Source organism: Eptesicus fuscus, chromosome 16 (assembly GCF_027574615.1).
Source record: "Eptesicus fuscus isolate TK198812 chromosome 16, DD_ASM_mEF_20220401, whole genome shotgun sequence".
Classification (NCBI taxonomy): Eukaryota; Metazoa; Chordata; class Mammalia; order Chiroptera; family Vespertilionidae; genus Eptesicus; species Eptesicus fuscus.
Window position 1 is genome coordinate 40749443 of NC_072488.1, and position 23356 is coordinate 40772798.

Sequence of the window (23356 nt, forward strand, 5' to 3'; positions counted from 1 at the left end):
AAAAAAAAAAAAAAAGACTTAGGTAGTAGTAAAGGGAAGAAAAAGGAATGCCAGGTTCCCAGATAGGAGTGAATAGAGAAATAGGATTTCCATTAAGAAGAACTAGGGGATGATGAAGCACAAGAAGACAATAATGAATATAGTTTTAGTTATGTTGAGTTTGGTTTCTTACAGATAACCTTATTTAGATAAAAATCCAATAAGAAATGTGATCCATGGACTGAAGCAGAAGAGAATGATGTCGTCTCAAAATATAAACCATCCTATATAATAAGGTGGTGATATGCAAATTAACCCTCACTCCATAACACCATCACAAGATGGTGACGCACACAGTGGGGGCAGGGCGGGCATCCGCTTCGTGTGTCTTCTGCCGGGGTTTCCGTGGCCCCTCGTGCACAGGGCATCGGGGCGGCACTCTAGGACTCGGGGGCGGTCCTGCAGCACGCCAGCCACACAGGGCAGGACTCGGGGCGGTCCCATGGCACGGGGAGGGGAGGGGGGAGCAGTGGGAGGGTTCCCAGGTCTCGCTGGATTTCATAGGATGGGTCACTAGTCAGTACAGAAGATGTGATAAAACTGTAAGAATAAACAAATAGTTACTATAATATGTAGGGGCCTATGCTGGCAGCAGGGGGTATATACTAGTAAGAGTAAAGAACAATACAACTAAGGCCCACTCCCAGCGAGCTCACATTAAATCATGGGAAGACAGATAACAACCAAACACCTACAAACTGATTAATCATGTGCTACAAAGACATAAAAAAGCACATAAAATGGCCTAACATGAGGGACTTGTGAGGCACTCCAATATAGCCCTTGCAATGAGTGGATTAAAAAACTGTGGTACATCTACACAATGGAATACTACACTAGAGTAAAAAGAAGGAATTCTTACATTTGCAACAGTATGGATGGAACTGGAGAGCTTTATGCTAAGCGAAATAAGCCAGTCAGAGAAAGATGAATATCACATGATCTCACTCATTTGTGGAATATAATGAACAACATAAACTGATGAACAAAAACAGATCCAGGGACAGAGAAGCATCAATCAGACCATCAAACCTCAGAGGGAAGGTAGGGGAGGGTGGCGGTAAGGAGGAGAGATCAACCAAAGGACTTGTATGCATGCATATAAGCCTAACCAATGGACACAGACACCAGGGGGGTGAGGGTATGAGGGGGGATGGTGGTGGAGGGCAATGAGGGGATAAGGACACATATGTAATACCTTAATCAATAAAGAAAAATTTTAAGAAAAAAAAAAAAGGCTCAGATGGCAGAATAAACAGAAAAACATACATAGTGGCTCGAGTATAGAGAGAAAGCAGGAACATGTGGAAGGAGCTGAAGTAAACCACAGGTAGAACCTTTAGAGTCTATGGGCTATATCAAGTATTTTAGTTTTATAATATATGGGAAAATAATACAATCATATTTAAAAGGGCCTAGAAGCCCTAGGAGGAGAAAATTTCAAGAGTTTCCAACGACATCCAACATTACAAGGAAGAAGGTCAAGTAAGAAGAATAAAGAACCGAATATATTTAATGAGTACCTACTGGGTTTCCAGACACTACTGTCACCACAATCTGAGATGTTATTCATATTTATAATGTACTAAATAATGCCTAGAGAGTTTATATTTATTCACGGTCACATACCTAATATATGGCAGAATCAGAATCTAAATTCAAATCTTTCCAACTCCAAATCTCAAGCTGGTTTATAAGATTACTGCCAACATAATAAGCTAAATTTCAGTAAAATGCAAATGCATACTACAAAGATGGGAATGTTCTCTATCTACCTTAATGCAATAACCACTAGCCACAAGTTGCTACTGAGCACTTACAATGTAGCTGTTGTGACTGAAGAACTTCCAATTTTATTTAGTTTCCATTCATTTTAATTCCACTTAATTCATTTTAATTTAAAGTCACAGGTAGCTAGAGACTACTGAATAAAAACTATCATGAGTTAGTTTATAATTACAAAATTCTACTTGTTAGGAAAGTAGCTGCAACATAAACATACATAGAATCACAAATTTCACCTATTACCACTTATATTTCCTGACATTCCTATTTTTATTAGAGTGCCTTACAAATAAATACTAGAGGATGCCAGCTTACTGCATGCCTAAAATATAACATTACTTGTGGCATCACACTCAGGAGGATATGAAAGAAAATCATCCTTGCAACTAGGCAGATTAAGAATAAAGTAAAATGGGAGAGTATTATGCTAAGTGAAATAAGCTAGTAAGAAAAAGACAATTAACACACAATTTCACTTATGTGGAACCTAACTAACAAAATAGAAACAGACTCATAGGTACAGAACAGACTGATAGTTGTCAGAGGGAATGGGGGTTGGAGGGCTGAGTTAAAAAGGTGAAGGAATTAAGCAAGGAAAAAAAACTAACCTCAGAGACAGAAAAAGAAGTTTTCTAAAAAGTAAATAAAAATGCCCTAATCAGTCTGGCTCAGTGAATAGAGCCTCGAGCTGTGGACTGAAGGATCCTGAGTTCGATTCCAGTCAAGGGCATGTACCTTGGTTGCAGGCTCCATCCCTAATGGGAGGTGTGCAGGAGGCAGCTGATCGATGTTTCTAACTCTCTATCCCTCTTCCCTTCCTCTCTGTAAAAGTCTATAAAAATATCTATTTTTTAAAAAGGATACAAATGCTAATATGCCCTGACCAGTATAACTCAGTTAGTTGGATGTTGTCCTGTGCACTGAAAGGTTGCTGGTTTGATTCCTGGTCAGGGCACATGCTTGGTTTCAGGCTCATTCCCCAGCAGGGGGTGTCCAGGAGGCAGCGGAGCCATTCCTCGCTCTCATATCAATGCTTTTCTCTCTCCCTCTACCTCTCAAAATCAATTTTAACAATATATTTTTTAAATGCTAATAGCTCTAATAAGGCTAATGGTAAAGGTTTGATCCTTTTATGGGTTGCTATGCTTCCTTCTCTTGTGGCCAGATGTTAAAATATATACCTAAAACTAACATACAAATAAAAATAAATACTCTGTATTGTTTACAAAAGACAAAAGACCTGGCTAGAGCACAGATGAATTTAATAATGCTACAGAAAAACAAGTCAAAGTGGTATTTCATTTACAGAAATGTGGTGTTTTGGGAGGATAGCAACAGGACTATTAGCATGGCCCTCCTTAGGATACTCTTGAGAAAGGGCTGTAACTAACAAAAACAAACAAACCAACGAACCTCTGAGGAAGTAACCTATAACTTTTTGAATTATCAGTGCTAAATTTCAAAGCATTTCCTATAGAAATCTTTAAATGTTTTATTTTTATAGTACAAGACTATAAAAACCAAAGACAAACCCAGAAACATTTTAGTCACATTTCATTTCAAAATTTTATTCCTGTGCCAGATTTATACATTAGCTTTAATTATATTGTCAAACTCATGACCACAAAGAGGAAGTCCAAGGAGAAAACTCAGAAAGGGAGAGAGTGGCTGTAGGCTGTTGAAGAAAATTGTTTGGAAGGTTTAAAGTAAGAAAGAAGTTTTAATCTGGCAAGCTTGAAATAAAATAGATGCTTTATCCACTACACTACGGAGGTTGTTTTCATTTTATATTCAGAAACTGTTACCAAAGTAGTTAATGCTTAATAAGGTTGTAAGTGAAAAAAGTACAATGTTCTAGTAAAATATTATTGTCCCTATGAGTAATTTCATAAGAATACTATTGTAGTACAGGCCCTTTTTACAACTTCAATCATGAAACTGTTATCTGATTAGACAAATTATGCTCAATTGTTTTTGACTTAATGCTTACATTTGAAATACAATTAAAAACCTTGAAATAAACTGACTGTAATGAGTAAACTAGAGCATGGCATCATTAAAATCTTCAAGTCTGACCTTTTGTAATTTTTTAAATAAAAACTAAATTATAAAAAAGTTAATAAATCCACACACAGACATAGGTTTAAAAAAATGGAGAGAAAAACAACAACTCCCTTTTGGGAAGAATATACAAGAAACACAACAGTGATCAATACAAGGGGAAGTGGGTGACCAGGAAAGATTTACTTTCCATTTTACACTGAATAAAAACTATCATGAGTTAGTTTATAATTACAAAATTCTTAATTTTTGTGGCTTAATTTTTAAAGCAAATGAATAGTGCCTAAAGAACTTTAAAATTTTCTTAACAGCATCAATCTACAATTATATGTTTCCCCCTGAACTCAGAAAATGGTTCCTTTTAGACCCATGTCATTTGCTCAGAAGCTATTAAAGCAAAGACAAAGGAGTAAGCTCTTTTAAAAAATGTATTTTTATTGATTTCAGGGAGGAAGGGAGAGGGAGAGAGAAATATCAATGATGAGAATCATCGATTGGCTGCCTCTTACACTTCCCACACTGGGGATCAAGCCCAAAACCAGGCATATGCCCTGACTGGGAATCGAATTGCAACCTCCTGGTTCACAGGTTGACACTCAACTACTGAGCCATGCTGGCTGGGCATAAGCTCTTTTCTTGTTAAAACTTTTGTTTCCCAGATTCATTTCCTAGGTCACTGACCCACTGTTGTCCTCATCTTGGTCCACCTACTATCTATCTATCTATCTATCTATCTATCTATCTATCTATCTATCTATCTATCTATCTATCTATCTATCAATCATGTATCTAAAAGCCCAGCGACCAAAACAGCGGGACCACAGAACGACCTGTGGCTATGACACGTACTGCAGCAGCCAACCAGCCTGATCTGGGCCCTGATTGGGGGGGGGGCCAGCCAATCGCCCGAGGCCCCTTCCCCCACCCCCCCTCCCGCCAGGCAGGCCAGACCCCACCCATGCAGGAATTCATGCACCGGGCCTCTAGTTTAGTAATATTTACTTAATACCCTGTTAACTGTCTACCAAATCCCCCAAAGCTGATATTATAAACCTTTCCCATACTCCTCACCCTAAATCTCACCCCATTTGCCTCAGCCTCAATCTCAACTTCAGCAGTCAATCTTGCCTCAAACTATCTCAAGTTACTGAGGTGATTTAGGCCACCTGGTATGAACTCCATTATTAAAACATATCTGTTGCCATGGCCTACTCTCCTCACCCTGATTCTGCCCTCTCTTTTTAAGTCCCTCTTTTCCCTTTATCCCTCTTTCTACCACTTCTAGGGCTCATTCTATTAATCATCATTTCTTACAGCTCCCTCTCCTGGCTTCTCTTCTAATTTTAAATACCTATATCGCCTATCCTAAAAAAACAAAAACAAAAAACTTCAACTGTAAACTACTTAATTTTTCTTTATTCCTTTCTTCACAAATGGCTCAAAAACAGAAACTGATACTCATTGCCTCCACTACCTCATCAGCACTTACTCTTTTATTCCATTTATTCATTCACAATTCCTTCTTTAAACACCACTTACCATCTATTATATACCAAGTATTTGAAATATAACAATGAAAAGACAAAGACAAGGGCCTCTGCATTTTGTTTAAATCCCCTTGAAATCTTATTTTCATTACCCAAACCTTAACTTAGATTATGTCCTCTATAATAGCTTTCATTTTTATCTCTTTCCCTCTCATGTTAACAGATGAGAAAAATCTCGTCTAAGGAGAGTTATATGCCTTCCTACCTTCTTGCTCAAACTATCAATAATTCCTTCTTTATCCCCCTGAATCTTCAACTACATCTTCTTTCCTGGCTTGTTCCCTTAACCTCAAAATAATTACTCAAACCTAACTGTAGCTTTCATCTTCTCTCCTAGTAGTCAAAGCTTCAAGGAACAGTTTAACTCAATGTCTGGCCACCACCCATTCCTCAACTCACGGCATCCTGGCTTTTCTTAAATACCAGTACAAAATGGTGTGGGTTTTTTGTACTGTTCCCAAAGTTACCTGATCCCTCCTAAAGACACTTTTAAATTTTCCTCTTTCCTGATCTCTGCAATATCTAGACACTGCTGACTCCTTCAGATCTGACATCACTCAGCTAATTATCCAACTATCCCTCTAGCTATTTATTCTCAGCAGCCTTCACATGTTTCTCATCCTCTGACTCTTTAATGCAAAGTTTTTCAAAGTTTGCACTCTTCTCATTTTATATTCTTTATAGGATGTCATCCAGTTTCATGGCTTCAACTACTATCTAATATTAATACAAAGACAATGCTCAAATCCTTAATCCAAGCCCAGATTTCTATTCTGAGCTTCAGATATAGATAGCCAGTTACCTCTTGGCCATATCTACTCAGATGAGCTATGACTACTTTAAATTCAACATGTTCAAAATAGAAATCATCACTCCCCCAAATTTCATTGTCCTATATCTTCTAGGTAAAGTGTTATTACTAACAAGTCCCAGATGCTGCTGATGCTGCATCAACATTTTGAGATCGACATTTTGAGAATCACTGCCCAAACATGTTGCCTCTTCCTATGGCTAGGCTATCAGATTTCTTCTGCTATCTCCTGGGCCATTGCATCTATGCAGCAGGCACTGTTAATATTTCACAGCACTTTGTCCCATTGAACTTAGAATGTTTAGCATTCTAAATGTTAATTACCAAAATACAAGACAAGACAAGAGATGATGAATCCAGTCATCACAGCGCACGGGAAGTTTCTTGAGGATGGGATAGCACTTCCCATGGAAGTAAACGCTCAATAAATATTTGCTGAATGCATGGCACTACCATCTATCCAATCACCCAAGCCAGAAGCCACAACAGGATTCACCCTCTTCTTCCCCATAATCCAGAGGTCGCCAAGTCCTATCTTCTACCTCCTAAATGTCTCTTAGACCTCCACTCTGTATGCACTGTTACTACCTCCTTTCAAGTCCTGATTTCCTCACATGAATTACCGTAATTTCTTAATTAGTCCCCATGTCCAGATTCATCTATCCTATTTTATTATCCACATGACCAACTAACTGATCTCTGGAAAAAAGTACAGTAGTCTCCCCTCATCCACATTTCTCTGTCCTCGATTTCAGTTACCTGTGGTGAACCCAAGTCTAAAAACGTTTAATGTAAAATTCCAGAAACAAACAGTTCATAAGTTTTAAGTTGGGTGCCATACTGAGTAGGGTGATAAAATGTCACACCACCCTGCTCAGTCCTACTCCATCCCTCCTAGGATTGAATCATCCCTTTGCCCAGAGTGTCCACACTATATACATTACCGGCACATTAGTCACTTAGTAGCAGTCTTAGTTGTATGTGAGAGAGAGACCACATTCACATAACTTATGGATATAGGGTTCAGTACTATCCGTGGTTTCAGGAATCCACTAGGGATCTTGTCAAGTATCCCCCTGGGAAAAGGGGAGAAACTACTGTAATGTGACAATGTCATTCTCCTGCTTAAAAATAATAGCTTCCCACTGCCTTTAAGGGAAAAAAATGTAAATTTCTTCATAGAACATGCAAACCTCTCCCCCATGATCCTGACTCCATCTACCTGACCACCTCTCTCTCCCTTGTATCCTAAACCCTTACTCTCCAGCCACGCTGAACAGGCTTGAATATCTTACGCCTTCACGGCTTTAAATATCAAACTCTCATCTAGAGCCAACTTTCCCACTGGCTAAATACTCATCATTTTAAGACTCAGCTCAGACACCATCTCTTCCAGAGAAGCTTTCTTTGAGTGACGTTCACGTCCCTGCCCCATTCCCACCCCTGTTTACATTGTCTCTTCCCTGACGTGCTTTTACAGCACCCACGTTTAGTTTATTTACTCTACTACAGTTCCCTGGAAATTTCAATTATGTCTTATGTTTACATAGACAGTGCAAACATAAAAGATACTCAAATAAATTTAAATACATTCCTTGCTATTCTCTAAATAGTGGCTCTCAAAATTTAGCATGTATCAGGATTACCTGAAAGATCTATAACATCTAGACTGCTTGGCACATTTCCAAGTTTTAGATTCAGTTGGTCTAGTGCAGAGCCTAACAAGTTCCCAGATGCTGCTGATGCTGTTGGTCCAGGAACCACATTTTGGGATCAGTGTTCCCAATATGTTGTCTGCTCCTATCTCCTAGATTTTAAGAGTCTTTTCCTAGCTGCCTCCAACTCTGCCTACTACAATCCTAATAATCTTTTTAGACCCAGCTCAATTGTCAGCTCATTTATAAAACTTTCCTTAACCCCAAATGAAACTGATCTTGCATTTTCTTCAATTTCTATTGGGCTTTGTATATATTATTCATATGATCACTCATTCTAACTTTTTTCACATCTACTGACATTTGCCTTATGTTCTCTACATAAATGAAGGTAGGAAACCTGCCTTAATCAATTTACTATCCTCTACAACCAAGCACAATAACCAGTGAACAACAGACAAAATCTGCAAGTATTTGTTAATACTAGAGGCCCGGTGCACGGCATTCATGTATGGGGTGGGGGGAGGGGGCCTCGGCCGAGCCTGCACCCTCTCACTCCCCTAAGCTGGCAGGCAGACATTCCCTGAGGGGTCCTTAGCGCTGCCGTGGAGGCGGGAGAGGCTCCTGCCAGCCGTGAGCCGGGTTTCTGGCTGAGCGGTCTGTCCCTGGTGACCAGTGTGCATCATAGCAATCAGTCGTTCTGCCATTCGGTCTATTTACATATTAGCCTTTTATTATACAAGATGACTGAATCCCTGATGCTTGCCCATATCCTGGGCCCATAGTCTGTTTGACTCGCTTAATCCTTCTGGCCTAAGCTGACTTCCTTATACTGCTTTGTACTTTTGCTTGCCTTACGACCTATGACAGATGCCTGGTCCTCCCACAGTGGTCTGTCCCCCTGGCCACTGACCTACCCTTAAGTCAGCTTCTTTACCTTGAACTGAGCTTTTTTAATTTTCCCATCCACTATGATGAGAAAATTAAATATAATGAATGCAGAAATTTTTTCATGATTGATGTGAATTTTAATTCTTCTGGCCATAAGACATGTTGTTTGATTTTTTTTTTTTATTCTTTCTTTGTGAGAGAACCTGAACTAGACAGAATATATGGTGTACAATTACAGTTCATGTAAACAGCAATAAATGTGTTTTGAATTCTATTTATGTATCATGGCAATAATTTTAATAAAAAGTTGAAAAACATAGTCATAAGATCATTATTATATGCAAGGTTGCTCTACGTAACAAAATTTAAAGTAGCAAATTTCTTATGCACTAGGTTCATATATGCATCCAAAACAAAATTCATATTACCCAGTCTAATAACAACAGATACAAAAAGTCTGGTCATATTTCTAAGTTACATTAAGCACATAGTAAAAACTATTTCTGATATGTGAAAAGTTAAGGAGGTTTCTTAAAATGCCCCTACAAAATTTACTCCTTTAAAAATTACTCAGAGACTGTTTTTAATCACAGGAACCTAAACATTCTTCTATTTAATTTTATTTTTTCCATTTCTTTACATGTAACACTTAAGTACCCTAAATACATGCCTATCTAGAGAATTGTGAAGATATATGTTTATTTCAATAACATCTATTTATTTTATCAACGGCAAGTGACCCTTAGTGATTTGGGGGAAATTCCCCTGAGGTCAGTACTCATTGTTTTGTAGTCATATACATAATCACTATTCCTCCCCAAATGTCCAGTAGTTTAAACTCAACGAGAGTCCTGTCTGGGTGGCTCAGCTGGTTGGAGTGTAGTCCCATACACCAAAGGAAAAAAGGTTGCAGGTTTGATTCCCAGTCAGGGCAACCATTTGATGTTTCTCTTTCTCTCTCGTGCGCTTCCTCTCTCTCTAAAATAAAAATAAAATAAAACAAAATAAACATCACAACATATCCTCAGGTAAGGATTTAAAAAATAATAAAAAAAACCCCACCTCAATTAGAGGTTTAATTTTCAGGAGAAAAAAAAAGTACAGTACTTTTAAGACAGCAACTAAAATACCTGTCAAGATTCTTGACTGTTTCAATCCAACCTAATAAGCCTTTTACTTTCCCCTTAATCACTGATACTCATAAATTAATTCATAAATTAAAATGTTGACAAAAATGTAAATATGTTCATGATACCCAGTGAGAGTTATATTTTCCAAAGGGAGTGAAAGTTTTCAGAATTGTATGCTAGAAAAATGAACCAGATCACTCCAAAGCCCAATTCATTCGAGTTAATATCCCATATGGCAGAGCTGAGCTATAGATATTTGGCCTTGCCACTCTGAAACCAGTGTTATGTTCAGCTGACCAAAATAATACTAAAGCTGGGAAGCCACTGTCAGAACAAGTAATGTAGATCCTAAGATAATAGAGAGGATGGTAGAAAAAAGAGGCAAGTAATCAGAAAGTAAATCTTTAAAAGAAAACCTGAAAGAAGAGGGAAATGATGATCTGGAAGAAAACAATTGTATGGTAAATCTCAAAATCTTTTTAAAATATAAGGAAACACTGAGTACCGGGAAGATAGCTTTAAGTGCTAAAAGAAGATTTCCCAAATTCAGCCTGTGGTTAAAAAAAAAAAAAAAAGGTGTGCGTGGGGGGGGGGGGGGAGGTTGTTAGGAGAATACACTACAAGAAAGAAAAATACTTGCAAACTAGATCATTCTGCTCTATAATGTACAAACAACAAAAGGCTAGATGATTGTTCCTGAAAATTTACTGTTTACAAATACAGGTAAAAATATTCACTGCAATTCACAAAGATCGTCAAGATCCTGACCTCTGAGTAAAAACACATGTATAAGGAAGTTGTATATGAATGACTCTGAACCTCTGAACTAAGATGTTTTCTGTAACCCTCTGGAAAAGCCTACATCTTTTGTAAATTCTTGTGAGCCAAAGTTGTCTGAGAAGCCTCCCAAGTTGTCTGGGAAAAAACTTGTGCGTATCAAAATCACTGACCATTTATTAAGTCTGCTCCTAGGCTGGATTTTAAGTTATCTCGCACGTGAACGTACATCACTTGACCTGCATTTTAAATAAAAGCCGACTGACTTGACTATCCTAATGCCACTTTCTTCTCCCACCGTCACACCAAATGGGAGTTTACGTTGCAACCAACAGCATTTCTTCACTAACCCCATCCCTCTTGTTTTGAAATTCTACCTACGTTCTACGTACAGGACGAAATGCAACTACCCTGAAAAGGTGCAAGACATCACCCCACATCCTTCTAAAAACACCTTCTGCCAGATGGTTGGAAGACTTTCAGAAAAAAAGCAAAAAAAAAAAAAAAGCATTCGCACACCAAATCACATGTTCGAACCTCTGCTACACCCGGGGGCAGCGCTGCGGGCCCTGGGCCACCCGGGACACAACCCGTGGTCACAAAAGGAAGCGACACCGGCCACCCCGGAGCGAGAGAACCGGTAACGGGCTAAAAGGGCGTCGTTGATTTCTTGGCTCCAGTGACAGCGGCGGGGAGACACACCCCTAGCGTCCGTTTGAAACACTACAGCAGGGAATTCTACCTAGGGATTACTGTGAGGGTAAGGAAAGACACATTTAAATCGCCATGATTCAAAAACAACCACCACGAGAGAGAGAGAGAGAGAGAGAGGGAGAGAGAGACTTAACGAGGCAACAAAGAAAACGAAAAAAAAAAAAAAACACCCTGGGCAGGAAGACCGTGTAAAACAGACAGGCATCCATCCCCCTGTAGCAAAGACGGGGCTCGGGTTTGTTTTCGTGAGCCCACACCTCGGCCGGCCCTTTCCGGCTCGCCAGCGCCGAGACCCGCGGCCGCGGGAGAAACCCCGTCAGGCTGCACCCAGCAGCGGAATCCACACGGACGGGAGAGGGGGAAGTGAGCGGCAGGCCTCCGGCCGAGGCTCCCTGCTTGAAAATGGAGTGCGAGTGGGAGAAAGCGCAGCCCCGGGGAGAGAGAGCGGGTCTTACATAAAGAGCCATTTGTCACATTTTATTTCCGCAGGATTTCGGGAACAGCCCCGAACTGGAGAGGGGAGTCTGGGGGCGGAAGGGGGCTCCACGGGGAGGAGGGTCCGACCCAAGTCCTGCGGGGCCCCGGCCAGGGGACTGCACCAGGCCGACGGCCCGAGGGGGTGGGGGGTCGAGGCAGAGGCGGAACCCGGCGGCCGCGAGGGAAAGGGGCGCCGCGGAGCACCAGCCCGACGCCCCCCCACCCCCCGGGGCCGCCCGGGCCCCCGGGCCCGCCGAGGGCTGTCGGACCCGCCGCGGCACCAGCCCGGCCGGGTCTCGTTTTCCAGCGGGGGAAGCCCGCCGGGGGCGTCGGGGCTCGCCTCCGCCCCCGCCCCTGGACGCGGCGCGCGGGGGAGGGCTGGTGCACGGGGGAAGCGGAGGTCTCACCATTTTTGCTGGCGGTCGGCGGCTGGCTCGGACGGAGAAGAGTGTCGGCGCTCAGACGGGCTCCCGCAGGAAGCGGCGGTGGCGGTGGCGGTGGCGGCCCAGCTGCGTTCAGCTGGGGCGGCTGCGGCCCTCGGGACACCCGCGGGGGAGGGGGTGCGGGCTTGGGGGGGAGGGGAAGGCGGCGCCGCGGGGCCCGCGCCGACGGGGTGACTGGGCACGCGGGAGCGGGCGGGGGAGAAGAAAAATTTAAGGTCGAGATTCAGGAACCGAAAGAGCGGGAGGAGAGGCGGCGAGCAGGGGTCGAGGCGGAGAGAAGCGGGAGATGGAGGCGAGGGCCAGGAGGGCTCCCGGGCTGCAGCTTCGCGCTCAAGCTCACGCCGGAGCCGTGACGGACTCACTGCAGTGGCTCGCGCTGACCCGCAACCTCCAGGCACGAAAAAGGGGGAGGGCGGGAGAGGGAGGGGAAAGCAGCGCGCAGAGGGGCGGAGGGCGGGGGCGCGCGGAGCCGGCGGCGGGGGTGGGGCTTCCGCGAGCGCCGCACATCCGGGCACCCGCAAGGCTCGGCGGCGGCGGCGGCGGCGCTCTGCGAGCTCTGGTTGGGGAGCTCGGAGCGCGCCGACGCGTTCGCCCCTCCGCCGCCGCCCCCCTCCCCCCACCTCTGCGTGCGGGGCGGGGGTAGGGCAGGGGCGGGGTCGCGGACGTCGGTGACGTTGCGTGGCGAAGCCCTTCCTGTCATGTGGCTGGAGGCGGGTGTCCGGGGAGGAGGGGGGCGGGGGAGGCCGGGCGGAGAGGGGAAGGAGGAAATGCGAGGGTTCCCTGCGAGGGAGGAAATGCTTGGGGTGCGCGATCCCCGGGCGGAGCGGGGCTTGGCCTCGGGAGTGGGAGGCTCGTGGGGGAGGAGGAGCTGATGTGGGGCCCTGATCGTGTCCGAACCACCCAGACAGCGCACCAAAAAGGGAGAAAAAGCCAAACCCTCGGGCTGGAGGGAGTCGGTTTGCTCCCGAAGGCGGGTATCTTTCCATCCGTGTGCCGACTGGGACCCGCTGCTCCGTGCAAGCCGCGCCGCGGTCACCGCGGCGGCGCTCGCAGGCCTCCGCGCCAGCAGGAGCGGGTGGGCTCCCCGGGAGCGGGGCTGGGAAGGCCGGGAGGAGAGCCCAAGCCGGCCGCGGCTTGAGGCGTGGGAGCCTCCGGGCAGCCGAGCCCCGGGCTGCTGCCCACTCCCCGGGCTGCTGCCCACTCCCCGGGCTGCCTTTTGCAGGGTGCAGCAGCGTTTGTGTTTGAAAAACGCCCACTTGTTCCTTTCTTAGGGCTGTATCCACTTGGGTGCCAATGGCCGTGCCCCGAAAATTCAGACCACAATGGGAAATGGAGTCCAGAAAAGCGGAAGGGGGAAAGAAAGCCATGTTCCGGGAAAATAAGAGAGCCGACAGGAGGAGTGTGATAAGGATGGTGAAGAAAGTATTTCGCAACCATTTTAACCGGTTCTTCCTTTTCCAATCTTGATCGTCTCCGGTGTAGGTGGGAGAGAGGGAACGAATGTTTTTTTGAGTGGTCAGAAACTCCTCATGGACAGGTCCTTGCTTTGAATCGTTTTATAAAAAGCCATAGTGTTTTTAAAGCAGTCTGTTCGAGCTCCTTACATGCGAGTTTTATTCTTTTTCTGTTCTAATTCTTTTTCCTTATGATAATCACTCATCTTTCCTAATAAAAGCTCAGTGATGTGCCCTAGTCGCCCCCCTTCGTTGCCCCTCTCCCTTTAAGAACTAATTTTGTGTTTGTGTCAGGATGAATAAGAAAAGTAACTCAGACTGATAACAAGGTATATCACATTGTGAATGTATCCAGGAAATGCCAAGAAATGACCCTGTTGCTTCCACCAGTTAAGTTTCTGGACTTAAATACGGCGTTGTTTAGAAAGTGATGTGTTCCAAAACAGGGAGAAGTCCCTACGCTAAGTGTGTGACATGTCTAGGTATATTATTTTTAATTCGTTTTCGTCGTAAAATTAAAACATGTTCATTTTTATAAAAGTACTACTTAAAAAATTTCCTCTCAACTCCAGTTCTCAGAGATGCTCACTGTAACTGAGTTCATGTGTGTCCAACATGTTCAGTGAAAATCAAATCATTTGGGCTGAGGATTGAATACTAAGAAGGAATTTGAGATGTATGGAATGCAGTGGATTTACAGTAACTCATACTTTTGTCATAATTCGAGCCAACTTAGACTATAATCATTCAACAAGTCTATATCACAATAATCTTAAAGATCTACACATGGTAAAATTTTGATTAAATCAAAAACTCAAGAGGCATTGTAGCCTCTGTTACTGACCAAAAGCAAGAGACAGAAGACCAGTCCACTTGCTCCTTCTCATCCTATAAATCTCCCAGAGTTTGCCACTTACATTCTCTCAGTTTTGTGTTATACTACATAAAATACAGGCAGGTAGCAGTTTGCATCTCTGCTGAGAGAGGTAAATCTAAAATGCACAGTTAGCCCGGCTGGTGTGGCTCAGTGGTTGAGCATCATCCCATGCACCAAGAGGTACAAGTTCTATTCCTGATCAGGACACATGCCTGGGTTTCAGGTTGTGCGGCTCCATCTCCGGCATGGGGCGTGCAGGAGGCAGCCAATTGATGTTGATGTTTTTCTCTCATTGATATTTCTCTCTCTCTCCCCTTTCTCTCTAAAATCAATAAAAAAATTATTTTAAATATATTTTAAAAATGCACCTTATACCCAGATTTTTTCCCCTAAGGCCAAAAAGAGAGGGAGTGATAAGTAGTTATTCTCCTTTTTTGTCTTTTTCCATTAACTTTTGGTGTAAAACTTGGTATGAGAGGGAACAGGTGCCAAATGCCCTACCAAAAGCATACATGTTTTTAAATAACTAGATAAGTAAAAAGGACAAAAGACCTACTCTAGTAAGTGGATTATTTTAGCAACCAAAAGATGATTGTTGGGAAGTATTAAGTCTGATAAGTTGGAGGGAAAGACAGTGGAGACAGAGATACTTGTTTCTACAGTAACAGCTAGGCATGAGGTAATGAGAAGTAGCAATGACAGAGAAAAGAAAGGAGTAAATAGACATGAAGCAAAACTGGACTGACTGCAACTTAGTGGACACGGGGAACAGGAGAGGGAGACAGCAAAGATAAAAAGTTTTAGTTTGAATGACCAAAACTATGATACCCTTTAATAAATAAAGAAGTCAGAAGAGGTTTGGTTGCTGAGTGAAAAAAGGTGAATATGGATTTTAAAATGCTATGTTTAAGTTCCTGATGAGCTATCCCTGTGTAAGCACCCAAGTAGAAGCTGGAAGTGCAGGTTAGAAAGGATTGTATTTCTTAAGAAAAATATTTCAATTAAAAAGAATGGAATCAAACAAAGATTGAAAGTGAAATGTTCAAATTTCCCCGTTTTTATTATTAGGAAAAAGAAACAATTCAGGGATGGTAATAAAGCTGCTAAGTAGGAAGAAAAGGGCAAGAAATTTTTATGAAAGAGAAATGTTTGCCGTTATATTGGTCTATAGGCAGCCTTGGGCTTTAATGTCTCCGCAATTATCTTTAAGTTAGAAATGTCACAGGACATTTTACCATGTGTAGATCTTTAAGATTATTGTGATATTGAGAACTCTGCCTTATTCTTGAAGGATTAACCACTGTCATTTATTCACATGTAATAGTTAAGGATGGCAGAAGAAACAAATTATCATTCCAATAGGTTAAGGCCGTGGTTGGCAAACTGCGGCTCGCGAGCCACATGCGGCTCTTTGGCCCCTTGAGTGTGGCTCTTCCACAAAATACCACGGCCTGGGCGAGTCTGTTTTGAAGAAGTGGCTTTAGAAGAAGTTTAAGTTTAAAAAATTTGGCTCTCAAAAGAAATTTCAATCGTTGTACTGTTGATATTTGGCTCTGTTGACTAATGAGTTCGCCAACCACTGGGTTAAGGTATTCCAGTGCAGAATTACCTCAAAATATCCATTCTTATTCATAATTACACTAGAAGCCCGGTGCACAAAATTCATGCACTCGGGGGTGGGGAGGGGATCCCTCAGCCCAGCCTGTGCCCTCTCGCAGTCTGGGAGCCCTTGATGGATGTCCGACTGATGGCTTAGGCCCACTCCTCATGGGAGAGGCTCTTGCCACCACTGCTGCACTTGCCAGCAGTGAGCCCAGCTCAGGGCTTCTGGCTGAGCGGCGTTCCCCCTGTGGGAGCACACTGACCACCAGGGGGCAGCTCCTGCATTGAGCGTCTACCCCCTGGTGGTCAGTGCATGTCATAGCGACCAGTCATTCTGCTTTTCGGTCGATTTGCATATTAGCCTTTTATTATACAGGATTGACTAATGTCGACTGGAAATCATGTTTAATTTTATACTCTGATACATAGGAAGAAAATGCCAATTAAAATGGAGAGTCAAAACCGAAGTAATGTCTCTGTTTTTTGTTAATGTCGATTTAGAGGAAACAACTATCACTCCTCCTACATAAACATATATGTACCAGTTCAGGAATGCCAGATTGACGAGGGTTGCATGGGAAATAAATTATTTTTCTTCCCAGAATCCGTTTTTTTTGTGTGTGTGTGGTTTTTTTTTTGTACCCAGGAGAAAGCAGGAATGCCAGCCAGCTCTCTGCTCCGGGGTGTGGTTGAGAAAAAGTTCCTTGCCACCTGAGATGGTAGAGTAGTGGCTGCTTCCTTTCTTGCTAAGCAGCAGAAGTAGGAGCCACGGATTCTAAATTTCATCTTGGAAACTCATTTCTCCATAGAAACCATTTTACAAAGAGTTCTGTAAACAACGGCCCTCCTACAAAAGCCTACTTAAATTATAATATAGCTGAAACTCTGTATATTTGCTATTGAAAAGACAATGGTAGAAAACAATGCTCTTAAAAATATATAGGTTTATGAATTAATGAGTGTGGGGGGAAATGTATACCACATACTGGATGGATTTTTATTTTAAGCACAACTACTTTTAAAATTATGGATTGTATGCAACTTTTCTAGTTCTCATAAGGGAATTAATATGGAATTTGTTCAAAATAAAATTATTATTTACTTCTCAAATGAAAACAACTTATAACTACCTTTTAATTGGGAAAAATGTTTAAAGATTATGTATAAATCAGTTATGTAAATTTGAACATTTCACTACATACTGGACCAAAAAGAAAAAGGGGAAAAAATAAGGCTTTCTAAGATTTATTCCTAAACCTCTTGAATCCACATCGAATTCCAAATGTTGGAGGAAAAACCCACAGTGTTTTTAAAGGCCATTAACATTTCACATGATGAGCTTTATTCTCTTTCTGTGTTGATTACCTTTCCATATGCTAAGTACATTCAATTGGGTAATTATATCAACACTAGAGGCCTGACGCACTAAATTCGTGCAAGGGGCTCGGCCCTAGCAGCCGCGGTGGCTTGCCCTGGCCCTCGCAGCCCCTGCTTCGTCTGGAAGGACGTCTGGTCTAATTAGCATATTACCCTTTTATTATTATAGATAATGACAATTGAAATAATGAGAAGACAGAAATCTTAGAAGCAATAGGGCAAAAACAAAGGTAACATCTACATTTAAGTGGTGGACAGATAAAGAAGTGACAGAAAAGATAATGGACTAGGCCAGTGATGGGCAACCTTTTGAGCTTGTGTCAAACTTCGCCAAAAAACTGAGCATAACTCGGGTAGTGTGTCACTTTGAGGAAAAAACATTATTTCGCAAATGTTTCATCCTCGGGAGCAGCGAATGTTTCATCCTCGGCATGCGGCCGCCTCAGCGGCTGCGTGTCATCAGAAATGGCTATGCGTGTCAGTGCTGACACGCGTGTCATAGGTTCGCCATCACTGGACTAGGCAGAAGGAAGGGTGGGAGACTCTGAGGATGACCAGGAAGCTGAAGAAGAGTTGTTCAAGAAGACAGTGGGGTCAAAGAGGAGTAACACAAATGGAAACGTGCAGGCAATTGGTTTATATCTGTATATATTCATTCATTGAAATGTCGTAGATTGTAGATTTTGTCTTGAAATAGTTTTTCTGACTTACAAGTCTCACTTATTTCTTTGGTCTCTTGCACCAAAAAAGTGAGACCAAAAAAAAAAAAGCCATTTATTTGGACTTTGATGGTATTTCCATTTTACTAGTTTGCTACGAGTATTTACCTTATAGCATTTACCTAAACAGTATTTACCTCAACATAACAGAAAATATGATGTATATGTAAAATAGACATGACATTAGAGAAGACCTGTTTGTCATACTTGTTAACTCACTAATATACTTACACATTCACAAATATCTACATGTGCTCCACAAGAGACAGTGTGTAAGATTGGAGTGAGACCCTAGTTCTAATCCATCTCTAGTTCCAGTCCATTTCTGTATGAATTCTGGGTAATTATTTAAATCTAAGTCTGTGCAGTCTAATATGGTAGCCACTAGCCACTTGTGACTATTTACATTAAAATGAATGAAAATTGAAGAAGATTAAAATTTAGTTCCTCTGTCTCCTGATCTACATTTCAAGTGCTTTATAGCTATATTCCTAGTGGCCACTATATTGGACCTCACTCAAAGTTCTATTGGACAGCACTCATCTAAGTCCTTTACCTGAAAATACTCATCACCAACCACTAATATAATGTTTGCTTATTATCGGCTATGCAACTTTCAAACATAATAAGTTAATTGAACCTATCTTAGGTGCTTTTAGCATTTAAACAAACATATAATAGACACTCAAAAAGCCCAAGAAAGTATATTTAAACAAATGTGATAATGAAATGTGCTAATGTAAAAAAAAAAAAATGTGTGTGTTTATATTAGGGAGAGACTGAAAAACAAAAATATTGTAAGTACTTCTACTGAGAAAAATACACATCTTCATATTAAAATGTTTCATGTAGCCCTTTCAAAATAAAATAATACATTACAACAAATAAGAAAAATTTAAGTTCATAAAAATATTTTTAGCAACTCCATAGACAGAATTAATAGTTGATTTATTTTGTTTTCACTAATGATTTTTTAAATTATAATTTGAGTTCTATATTTTACCCGCAGTATTAATACAGATTTAAAGTCACAATCAGGACACTATAGGGAACTTTTAAAATGCAAAGAGAATGTGTAACTGATCAAGTATTAACCCTATCGGCTTACAAAGATTCTTTTTCAATTTTTATTGATTTTTAGAGAGAGAAAGGAAGGGAGAGGGAGAGAAAAAAAAGCAACTATTGATTTGTTGTTCCATTTATTTCTGCATTCACTGGTGGTTTTTTGTATGTGTCCTGACCGGGGATGGAGCCTACAGCCTTGTTGCATCCAGGATGATGCTCTTAGCAATTGAGCCTGGGCCTACAGATATTTTTTAAGAGATCTATAATAAATAGAATGTCAGGGTTTCAGTTTTGTATTCTATCTAAAAATAACATTCCTTAGTGCTGAATCACGACTGAACATGCAGCATACTGAGTCCAGTTCTTTCAATTGTCAGGGTTTTTCTCGGGGAATTCTCAAGGTAGACCTTGGCTTCCAAAGGAACTGAGATAAGGAAACTGGCAAAAGAAGTTTATTAGGCATAGACCACCCATTAATCTAACTCATCTGATATGTGAAAAGGTAGACACACCAGGATCCAGCTGACCCCTCGAAAAGGGAACAAGGTTTACTGATTGTAGCCCACAGGTACTAGAGATTAATTGGCTTTGGGTGGCAGACCTCAGAAATTCCCACGGACTTCTGTTGGGAGCAGGGAAGCAATGCAATGCCATTACCATGCTGTTAAGTTGTGGTTATAAACCATAACTGGGGCATAGCGTAAGATGGCATTTTCTAGATGGCAGAACACTGAGGCTAAATATTGGACATTAGTAAATTGTCCGTTACTTTCATCATTTCCACTAGAGGGAGCTACTCGGAACTTTCCACTTTTGAGCAAACCTGTTCTCTCTTTTGCGAGACTCTGGACACTGGATAATTGTTTGGTGACATAAATGGAATAGCTAACTTCTAAAGGACCCTTGGGGGAAACCATTGAATCAACATGGTTATTATAAAAATGTTCTATATACAGAAAATTACAAAGAAAGGAAAATCATCTGTAATCATACCAGCAAGAGATAATTATTGTTTATATTTGGATGTACTGTATATCCAATCTTTTTTCTATGTAGATATACAGAAAAAATTTAATTGGGTCATACTGTTTTATAACATACTTTTTTACTTAACATTTGAGAAATATTTCCCATATCTGTAAATATTCATCAAGAATATGATTTTTAATTTTTATATAATCAACTAGAGGCCTCATGCACTGGGGGGGAAGAAGGGAGTCCCTGCACCCTCTCGCAGTCTGGGACCACTTGGGGGATCCCCCTGTGCTGCTGAGCAGTAGGGGGGGCTTGTTGCTCTTTACTGCCCGCCTGCAGCGGAGGCGAGAGAGGCTCTCACCACCGCCGCTACACTCACCAGCCATGAGCCCTGGCTTCTGGCTGAGTGGTGCTCCCCCTGTGGGAGCACACTGACCACCAGGGGGCAGCTCCTGTGTTGAGCATCTGCCCCCTGGTGGTCAGTGCACGTCATAGCTACAGGTCATTCTGCCATTCGGTTGATTTGCATATTAGGGTTTTATTATATAGGATAATATTAATGTATGCCATAATTTCTTTAATGAATCTCCTGTAACTTAATTCTGATTTTTGGTTGGTTGTAGTTTTCCTATTACAGACAACAGTATATGAAACATCTTTGTAAGTCTTTGTGCACATCTCTCATTTTTTTAAGGCTACATTGTAGTAGAGGAATTATAGAACCAAAAGGTATAAAAATTTTAAAGGTTTAAATGTATATTTCATCAGATTATCTCAAGAAAGTTGTGCCACTCTAGCCTCCCACCAGCAATGCACATTTCCTAACCACTATACAAATTATAGTGACATTTCTTCTGAATCTAGGTTTTAAAAAACTGGCACCTCATCATAATTTACATTTATTGATTTACTGGAAATCTGAACATTTTTATGAAGCTTGACCTTTTAACTCAACTATTAAGAATATATCCCAGCCGAAACCGGTTCGGCTCAGTGGATAGAGCGTCGGCCTGCGGACTGAAAGGTCCCAGGTTCGATTCCAGTCAGGGGCATGTACCTTGGTTGTGGGCACATCCCCAGTGGGGTGTGTGCAAGAAGCAGCTGATCGATGATTCTCTATCATTGATGTTTCTAACTCTCTATCCCTCTCTCTTCCTCTCTGTAAAAAATCAATAAAATATATTTTTTAAAAAAGAATATATCCCAGTGACTTACCTATTCATTGCCCATGTTTCTTGGGAAATTTTACAATTTTTAGTGACTTACAACATCTTTTTGTATATGAAAGATATGATCCCCTTTTCATGTGTTAGGATGATTTGCCCCAAACTTGTAGTTTGACTTTTGGTTCTGTCTCCAGCATTTAAAAAGTTTATTTTCCCATTCTGTAACAGAGGATATATACATCTGAAAGACAACTGAAGAATTCATATCTTTAGGATATAAATATCCTTCTAGTTAAGTAAAAACTATTTTTTCATATTATCGATCTGTTTCTCCTATATTGAATACTATATACATATTCAACAGTTAGATTGGAAGGTAAACTATCTAGAAAATTCCCAACCACTCTACTTATAGAGTATAGGTTAAGTAATGATGACTTGACAGTGGCTACTTACCCTGTTTACTATTGAATAGCTAATCTGATTCATTCAGAACTTCATTTGACCTTAAAGATAAGCAAAACTGATCAATCATATTCTTCAATGAAAAGGTAAGTAATGTATGCAAATCCTGCATTAAGGCCACATAACTACACACTCAACTAAATTTAGAGACTGAAAAACAGCTGAAGAGATCTTCTGAAAATATCATATGATCTAGGGTCAACTGTGTGTATCATTTTGTTAAAATTCTGTACAAGTTGCACACATAGCTGATATAATGTATATTATTATAAGACCAGAGGCCCATTGCACGAAGATTCATGCAATAGGCCTTCCTTGCCCTGGCTGCTGGCACCGGTTTTCCTCCAGCACCCAAGACCCAGGCCTTCGCTCTGGCCACAGTGGAGAAGCCAAGCCTCGAGGCTAGGCTTCTCTGCTCTGGCTGCAGTGAGGCTTGGCTTCTCCACTCCAGCCGCAGCGGAGAAGCCAAGCCTCTTCAGTCTTCGCTTGGGCCAGAGCCTTCAGTCTTTGCTACGTGCCTGTGTATGCAAATTAACCAGGCATCTTCGTTGGGTTAATTTGTATACTCACTCCTGATTGGCTGGTGGGCATCACGGAGGTATGGTCAATCTGCATATTTCTCTTTTATTAGTGTAGATGCTCTGTGGGATATACATTGCTTTATGACTTTTCTCTATGCAAATCCATATACTAATAAAAAAATTACACAAAATATTATATCTTATTGTTCTTTCTCTCCATGGTATACTAAGGTAATTGATTGAAACTTAAACCTGTAATTTGTACATAAGGATAACTACAATATACATATTCTGTGAGTACATGTAAACAATTTGCTTCAACAAAAGTAACATCATAATTATATATAATTACAAGCCTGAGGTCCATTCTGGATAGTTAATTCTCATTCTATTTTTCTACTGGAATGGGTTATTTCTTGTGCAATATTCTAAATTAGAAATACCTTTTAAAAAGCCCTGGCCGGTGCTCTCAGTGGTTAGAGCATTGGCCCATGCACCAAAGGGTCTTAGGTTTGATTTCCAGTCTAGAGTACATGTCTGGGTTGCAGGTTCAATCCCTGATCCTAGTTGGGGTGCATGTGGGAGGCAACAAATCATGTGTCTCTCACATCGATGTTTCTTTCTCTCTCTACACACACACACACACACACACACACACACACAAACACACACACATATCCTATATGATGAAACTCTAATATGCAAATTGACTAAGTGGCGGAATGACCGGTTGCTATGACATGCACTGACCACCAGGGGGCAGACGCTCAATGCAGGAGCTGCCCCTTGGTGGTCAATGTGCTCC

The 23356-nt window shown here is 41.6% G+C and overlaps 1 protein-coding gene across 1 annotated transcript in view; it reads right to left on the minus strand.

Annotated features, from left to right (window-relative positions):
* Window positions 1-12380, minus strand: part of PPP3R1 (protein phosphatase 3 regulatory subunit B, alpha) — a 59166-nt gene extending 46786 nt beyond the window's left edge. The window contains exon 1 of the mRNA XM_054728431.1: window positions 12295-12380. Coding sequence (XP_054584406.1) covers window positions 12295-12297 — 3 coding nt within the window. The 5' untranslated portion in view covers window positions 12298-12380. The remainder of the gene's footprint in view (window positions 1-12294) is intronic.
* Between the last annotated feature and the right edge of the window lie 10976 nt (window positions 12381-23356).